General features: G+C 42.1%; 1 protein-coding gene across 1 annotated transcript; it reads right to left on the bottom strand.

The window, feature by feature from the left end:
• Positions 1-5,393: 5,393 nt before the first annotated feature.
• On the bottom strand, positions 5,394-6,550 carry LOC134222506 (uncharacterized). Its single transcript, XM_062701655.1, has 4 exons — positions 6,394-6,550; positions 6,023-6,348; positions 5,487-5,875; positions 5,394-5,424 (listed from the first exon to the last, which is right to left on the bottom strand). Exons 1-4 carry the CDS (start codon positions 6,548-6,550, stop codon positions 5,394-5,396), a joined length of 903 nt encoding a protein of 300 aa, XP_062557639.1.
• Positions 6,551-9,000: the final 2,450 nt, after the last annotated feature.

Here is a 9,000-nt window from a genome sequence, read left to right as displayed (position 1 = left end):
GAATTCCGTTAAATTTCGTTAAAAGCTAGTTTTTTCTAGCGAAATTTTTGTAATTTTACGAAGCGAAACAAAATCAAGAAACCAGATTTTGCCAGGCATTATTGATTATTGATTAGAAGGCAAAAATAGTGAAACGTTTGAATAACACTTTCAATTGAGAATCCATAAAAACTTTTTTGAAAGCCTATTCAGACTACAACCTTTATCATTTGATAAGATTATTTCGATATTAAAGCTCACACATCTTATTATGCATAGTTGATTATGCCAAGTTCTAAAGCTCGTAATCTGAACGGACTGTAAGCATCATTATTACTTCCATCACATTTTAGTAAACCAAAAATGTTTATACGCCTAGATAAGAAATTGGGGCAAACTATACCGACACTATTTAAAATTTTATTTGATTCTTCTCTATCATCATTCAATAACTTTCCCTTGAAACTACAGATGCTCATTATTGATGAAATTTATTCGTTTGACAATAGCTCGAGCTACAGACAAATTAGCTCAAAACCCTTTTCGCGGTTGCGTATGGTATGACGCTATAGTGTACAAACTACATCGCTAAAGTTGTTTAGCTATCTGTCGGCATTGATATTCTGGGTCTTAATCAGCAGAGCGAGTTCCAATGCGCACTACTGCATCGCAGGTGTCCTCCAAGACAGTAATATCGTGACCCTGCTGTTTATCCTGTTCACCTCTGACTTGCAGAACCTCCAGAAGGCTACAATGGGAGAGTGATAAGAGCATCAGATCTATATCAACACAGCTCAAAATCCCCCAAGCTTGTACCGGCTATAGCGATCAGGAATGCATAACAAAATTATAACTCAATTCTATCAATTGTTGTTATTTAAAACAACGTGTATTATAATTAGATAATTCGATAAAAATGTGTCTTCGGCCAGTTTTATATCATATCAAACTTATAACAACATTAGTTATGAATATTTTCACAAAATAATTGCCTACATTTTTTGTAGACATAGGAAAAAATCGGAGGTTATCACCTTTAGTATAACTTGAACCCGTTCGATATTAATACTGGAACAAAGTTAATTGCCTACTGTCGAGTAGCGGACTGTATCGGGGTAGGTACGAAGTGGAATACGGAGATCCTTCTTAATTAAAACACTTAGCTTAATTTTAACACTAGATTTACTGCTCCATTTTTTTAACAAAGATTTGGTAACATTAATAACGATTATAAATTGCTCCCTATCGCGACGGACGCTGTGTACAAACTGATCACACACAAAGCTTTTCAAAGCGCTAAAAATTCTCCTTCCTGCAAAGCTCCCTCATCCGTGCTGCCAAACAAATCGAAGTAAGCGGGTCATACATAGCTGAACCAACAACAGTCAAAAGTGAAAAATTCTTCGAGCTGTCAGGACGCAGCCCGAAAGTGGCCGAGAGTTTAGCAGAGCTTCAATTTTGCATAGCAATGTCGAAAATTCCATCATGATTAGGGAAGCGGTGTTACATGTTTTCTTCCATATGGTCTTCATGCTCTTCACACCAGCTTCCCACAGCCCACCCATATGAGGTGAACTGGGTGGAATCATTTTCCAATTAATTTCACGTGGTTGACAAAATTTCAAATAATTTCCTTTCCGTTGCTTGCTTCCCATTGTCCGAAAACACCTCTTCTGGAATGCCGCGACGAGACACAAATCGATGAAGTGCAGCGAGGAATGCATTCGAAGTCAATTTCTCGACAGCCTCTAGATGGATTTCCTTTGGCCGATGACATACTGACGCGTCTGCGTGCGCGAACGCGTCCAAGCACTCGTGAAGCAGAATAGCAGCAAGAGGAATTCTTTTGTCTTAGACGCGTTTGCGCACGCACACGCGTCAGTATGTCATCGGCCTTTGTCACCATACAGATAAACACGCAAACATATCCCTTAACAGGTGCAGCCTTCCTATGTGTTTGCTTGATTAGAAAGGGACCGGCAAAATCTAATCCCACCTTCTGGAATGCCGGGGCTCGATCGCAACGGCTTGATGGAAGATCTCCCATAAATTGCCCAGCCACCTTCGGATGGACCTTGAAACATCGGACACAGCCACGTGTAATTTTACGCACCGCAGAGCGACCATGCACAATCCAAAATTGTCTGCGCAAAGTAGCTAATAAGGCAGACGGGCCAATGTGCAAATTTTCACGATGGATGCACCTGATGAGGCTGTCTACTACGGAACTTCGATTTGGCAAAATCCACTGATGCTTGGTCGTATACGGTAGATTTGAGTGGCGTAGACGACCACCCACTCGTAAAACCCCATCGTCGAGATACGGATTCAATGATTTAAGTTTCTTGGGGAACTCACCTGCTTCCAGATTAGAAACTTCCGCTGGAAACTCATGGCTTTGCACCACACGTACAATTACCTTCAAGGCATTCTGCATCTCGCTTATAGTTGGGAACGATGAAATGATACGCTTCTGCTTATTCTTCTCCTTACAGTTCCGACAGAAACGCAGCACAAAAGAAACTACTCGCTGAAGCTTACGGAAACTTTCAAACTTTTCGAACACAGGTAACCATTCCAGTTCCACCATCGTGCCCAAGACGACAGCGGTCTTTAATTCAGGAATATCTTCATCCAGCAATGGTTCTGGGATATCAGCTGGATTGTCTGTAGTGTTTACATAACACCACTCAAAGTCAGAACCGTTAGAGGTAATCTCACACACTCTGTTTCTTACAAACACTTCTAATTGTTCTGGTTTCTTCTTTAGCCACGCAAGGACTATTTGGTTGTCCGACCATAGTATAACACGCCGGAAGGAGATCTTCAACGTGACCATCACCTTTTTCACCAGACGATATAGCAGTAACGCCGCTAAAAGTTCTTTACGCGGAATAGTCAACACCGATTTTGGCACTATCTTCGACTTTGCAGTCAAAAGCTTCACCTCATATGGCTCCCCAGGAACAATCGATCTTATGTAGACACAAGCTCCGTACGCCTCCAAAGACGCATCACCAAATCCATGAAGTTCGAAAGCGATTGCACCTTGTGCCACTACTTGACGAGGAATTTGGATATTCTTCACATCACTCAAGCACTTTAGGAAGTAATTCCAACACTTTTTTAATTCTTCACTTAATTCTTCATCCCAATCAATCTGCTCACTCCATATGTTCTTCATTAGCATCTTTCCAACGAGAATCACCGGAGCAGCCAGTCCCAACGGATCGAACATGCTTGCAACCAACGACAGCACTTGACGCTTCGTCGGTTTATCTATGCCAGGAGACGGCTTTGCAACGAAGATCAATTTATCATCGGCCGGGTTCCACAGCAGCCCAAGCGTTTTGATGACGTCATTCACACCCATCCCTTCAATGCTGACCAACTCTTCACGATCTGATAGTGGTATCGTGCTCAAAAGCTGTTTACAGTTTGATGCCCACTTGTGTAAATGAAAACCACCTGCCTTCAAGAGCTGGATCAATTGCAACTGAGCCTCACGAGCTTCTTCCAAGTCATCAAAGCCAAAAAGTGCGTTATCCACGTAAAAGCAACGTTTTACGATCTTTGCTGCAAGTGGATATTTGTCTTCATCATCAAGTGCCAACTGTAGCATCACTCTGGTTGCAAGGAATGGTGCCGAAGCTGTACCATACGTAACAGTTTTTAACTCCAACACTCTAAGCGGGTCCGATGGATTCAGGCGAAAGAATATTCTTTGCAGACGCCTATGTTCCTTCTCCAGAATCACCTGACGATACATTTTTGCTACGTCCGTAGTCAACACGTAGCGAGGAAATCGAAAACGAAGTGCAATCTCGTCCAAGTTACACTGGTTCAAAGACCCTATCATCATGATGTCATTTAATGATAAGCCCTTCACTTTAGCGGATGCATCGAATACCACTCGGCATTTAGTGGTGGTATTCGACGGACGTAAGATGGCATGATGTGGCAGGTACCATTTAATACCTTCGGGATCATCGCCTTCTTTGACCTCTTCACAGTGCCCGAGCCGCTCGTAGTCTTCCATAAACTCGGCATACTGTCGCTTCAACTCAGGATCTTGTTCGAGTCTTCTCTCCAGAATGAAAAATCTTTTAAGAGCCATCGAACGGGAATCACTTAACTCAGCAACATCATTTTTCAAAGGCAATTGAACGATAAATCGCCCGGTTTCATCTCGACGATGAGTTTCTTGAAAATGTCGTTCACAGTTTTCAGCTTCTGATGGCGGCGCTGCACTCAATATTTCCTCAACTTCCCAGAATTTTTGAACGCAGCGATTCAGTTCGTCAAGTGTGAGTGAATGCGAATAAACTACGGGACCATACATCGCGTCATTGCAAACACCACCGACGACCCAACCAAGCCGAGTCTCTCGAAGTCATGGAAGATTATCCGCTAGTTGAACTTCACCAGGCAATAGAAGCTTCAAGAATAATTGGTTGCCTAGTAACAAGTCTACCTTTCCAGATTGGTAGAACAATGGATCGGCAAGTTGGACTCCGGGTGGAATTTCCCAATCTATGATGTCCACCGTTGACGATGGTAAATCAGCTGTAACCTTGTCAGTCACCAAGCACTTCACGTTGGCACTAAAACCGGAATACCTCGATCGGATATGAACTATACTGCTGCTTGACATTTGACTCTTGGTGTCATTAATCCCTGCTACGACGATGTTGGACGGATACTTCTTCATTCCCAAAACTTGGACCATACGATTAGAAATAAGATTGACTTGGGAGGCGCTATCTAATAAAATTCGACACGGGTTTTTTTTTTTTTGGTTTTTATCAATAATGTCCACTACAGCTGTTAGAAGAAGCACTTGATGGCAGGGAACATTCTCGCTGCGACAGCTGGCAGATGTGGCTTTTTTGGGCGGATTCAACTGCTGATCTTCCTTCTTTGGGATCGGTTGGTTTGCTGGATTCGATTGTGGTTCTTCAATCACTATTGATTTCGACTTGTCCTCGGTGTGTAGCAGACTATGGTGGCGGCGCATGCAGCGATTGTAAGTTTTATCCGACGAGCAGTTGCTACCTCGATGTCCTCGCTTCAGACAATTGAAGCACACATTGCATTCCCTGACATTTGCAAGACGTTGTTGAACGGCTAATCCCTTAAACTCCGTACAAGTAAAGTTTAGGTGCCCTTTCCCACAGAAATCACACTTTGACTCCGATTCCTTCGTTACAGCTGCCAAAGACTTTTGGCTTGTCCTAGTTCCAGAGTTGATTGGTCTCGGTTGTGAGAACCCCTGTTTCATGGATGGACCATCACATCTTTCCATGGTGAAGCACTCCTCTTTGAGATACTTCATCATTTCTCGCTTAACTTTTCAAAAGGACCTAAGTAACATTTTTTTCATGAATTATTTTAAAAAGCGCAATAAATAGCTTTCATGTTGTTCTGTTGATTACGCTATTCAAACTAATTCATGAAAAAAATGTTACTTAGGTCCTTTTGAAAAGTTAAGCGAGATTTGATTATACCCGGGTAGGTCACCGTGTTTGACCGTGTGTTCCCAACGACGTCGGATATCCTTATCCAAGGCGGATGCCAACACATGGACCAAAATGAGCTCCGATACTCCTAGAAATTCTTGTTGTAAAAACTTCAAACTCTCGACGTGTTTCGAGCATTCGTCCAGCAACTTTCTCAGCTCATCGTAGGTTCCCCGGGACATCCTTTTGAGATTCAATAAGCCATGGATGTGTTTATCGATGGCATGACGTTTGTTCTCATACCTTTCCTCAAGTATCTCCCAAGCATGATTGTAATTTCCTTCACTGATGGTCTTTGCGTCAATTATACCAGCAGCACTGCCTGTCAAAGCCTTATCCAGGTGGTACAGCTTGACAGCAGGAGGATCAGGAGTATTCTAGACCAACATTTGAAAAGGGCGTAACAGCCAAAATTTATTCCTTCTGAAGCTTTGTCTACATATATAGCAATATATGTAGACGAGGAATCAGAAGGAATAAATTTTGGCTGTTACGCCCTTTTCAAATGTTGATCTAGACATTACTTTAAACTTTGGCCAGCTTTCGTAGCGGCCATCAAAGGTAGGAATTGGAATTTTCAGAGGCTGGTGAACCAATATGGGAGCATGAGGTTGAGATGGGGCAAAGGTAGCTCTAGACGCGAATGCAGTAGCAGAGCACTTGGCCAACTGCTCTTCCAGCTTAATGGAGATCTCATCTTGTAGTTCATCGAACTGAACATAATGCTGATCGTGCTCTTCCCTGTCGTCGACATGGACTAACGCAAGGATTTTTTCATGAAGGTCGTTGTGCGCTGCTTCTACCTTTTTTATGTAGTGTCGCACCTCAGCCTCATCTAACTGAAGTTGTTCTTCGTTTTCAAGGAATAGTTTGTTGAAAAGTCTAGTTAGCTTACCTTTTGCCAAACCGCGACGATGGACGAGAACGTTTGTCTGCTCAGCCTGCGCCATCATTTCCTGCAAGTTGGTTTGCTTCTTATTCTTCTTAACGTTGGGTGTCTGTTGGCCTTGTGCCGCTACCACTTGAGGGGTTTTTTCCTTCTTCTTAGTCATGACCAGAGATTCACCGGAACATTTCGAGCCTTTTGCCCGAACCAAACATGGAAAACAGCCAAGTCTATAATCACGATGCTTGGGCGGAAGGTGCTCTCGTGGTCTCACTTCATTTCACTATTCTTCACCAATTATCAAGATGGCGTCTTCCACGCTCATCTAGCACTTGAACGCAATGGCGTCTTGTTCCCACTTCACTTTCGCCAAGATGGCGTCATTACCACGTTTCTTCACTTTTATGAGATTTTCAACAAATTATGGCAGGATTCTCACTTTTCCGGCCGAATCTTCTTGAACTTTCACTTTTTCGACCGAATCAATTCTTCCGAAATTCAACTTCAAAGAGCAGGGATTAATGACACCAAAAGTCAAATGTCAAGCAGCAGTATAGTTCATATCCGATCGAAGTATTCCGGTTTTAGTGCCAACGTGAAGTGCTCAACATCTATCGAACATCCGGTTCGGTAGGACCATTTTATGTCGAGTAGCGGACTGTATCGGGGTAGGTACGAAGTGGAATACGGAGATCCTTCCTAATTAAAACACTTAGCTTAATTTTAACACTAGATTTACTGCTCCATTTTTTAACAAAGATTTGGTAACATTATTAACGATTATAAATTGCTCCCGATCGCGACGGACGCTAAATGCTAACTGATCGCACACAAAGCTTTTTCTCCCAGCTTCATGCGCGCTGAAAATTCTCCTTTCTGCAAAGCTCCCACATCCGTGCTGCCAAACAAATCGAAGTAAGCGGGTCATACATAGCTCAAACAACAACAGTCAAAAGTGAAAAATTCTTCGAGCTGTCAGGACGCAGCCCGAACAGCCTACATTATGGATGGAAATCCGGCGTGGTAGCGTACCAGATTTCCATCCGTGATGTAGGCAATTACCTCGAAAGTAGATTTTTGTACAGAAAAATTATATCAACGTTTGTTATAATGTTGATATGAAGGTATCAACCTCTGTTTTAATTATGTTACGGCTAGAGGTCTTTTTGATATAATTTTTGTTACTTTAACAACTAACCAGCAAAATTTATAACACATTTTGTTACAATTTTTTTCTGAAATAAATAACTCCCCTTGTTATAATTTTGTTATGCATTCTTGATCGGATATATGGATTGTAAAACCACCCTCAACGCACAACAGTGGAGTGGGCCAATGAGCCGATTATTTTGGCTTTACCCTAGACAGCCAGCTTATTCTCAGGAAACAGATTGATAAAATAGTAACTAAGGGCAATGTCCTGTTAAATCTGCTGTACTCGCTGGATACGTTGTCGTTCGTATGCCGGTAGTGCGTCAAGCGAAGATATTATCCAGTGGAGAACCCGGAAGCCGCAGGCTTCGATGTAGGTAGGTCGCGCACACGATACCTTTTTGCAGATAAAGACGACCTGAGGGCGCTGATCGTTCAGGGCGATAGCGATTGGCTCGGGATTGAGTCTAGTATAGAAGGATACTTTATTCGGCGTTGGTTCATCAAGAAAAAGCTGTAGCCCATCGAGTATCCACAATTAGGACATTCCCCCACGTAACTTTGCGAAAACCTACCACGTAAACTTCAAAAGGTACAAAATAAGTTCTTGCGGATGATCATTTATACCCTTCCTAGGACACGAACATTTGAAGCTCATCGCATAGGATAAAGGATGATAAAAACAAGTCACTTTTTCAAATTATGGAAGCTCTGCACTCCATCTCTTTGTTAAATGAAGCTTCGTAATTTATCGATCTTCCATTTAAAAAGCTCGTAACCCGGTCAGCCTATAATATATCAAATCGAAATATTTTGGATGTTTTGAATTTAATAAAGTATGTGTTGTATGTAATAGGAAATTATTATGACTCTAAATCGGTCGCAGTGTTTATCAAAGTTGTACTGAACCCGCATTCCTTTCCAAGTATTTTATTCTAACATACTCTGCTGATTGAAAACAAGACTTCTTGCTCCAAGCGAATGTTCTACGTGGTTCTACATTGTACGAGTGATATACCAGGATTCAAGAGTCTTCAACTCCAGTGTATTAAATTTTCCAACGATGCACTGCCTGACACACACAGTAAGAGAGCCAGCGACTTGGTGAGTGAATGGAAGCTGAAGCTGAAGGAACACAAAAAATGCCATTCGCAAAAAAAAGTAGTCTGCTTTTGTGTGTCAAAACAGGAAAGCCAAATGAAAATTAATGGGAAAAATATGTAATTGAATTTCTAAAGCCAAGTTTGACGGCAACAATAAGGAGTGCGGCATTCGAATGAGAGGAAGTAGTTTAGCGTTGCGGAATACGAAGTGGATGAGGAGTATTGCTTCCGTTTGAAGTTTTGTCTCTTAGATAAGCTTCAAGTCAGATAGACTTGTTATGTGAAATCATTTTGAAATTAGGCAATGGAAATGCGGAAGCAGTGGAAATAAAGCTGGATGTGACGCTCCTTCATGATGCAA

The sequence above is a fragment of the Armigeres subalbatus genome, chromosome 3, assembly GCF_024139115.2.
Source record: "Armigeres subalbatus isolate Guangzhou_Male chromosome 3, GZ_Asu_2, whole genome shotgun sequence".
NCBI lineage: Eukaryota > Metazoa > Arthropoda > Insecta > Diptera > Culicidae > Armigeres > Armigeres subalbatus.
Note: the sequence above shows the minus strand (reverse complement) of the source record. Positions and strands in the feature narration are given on the sequence as shown.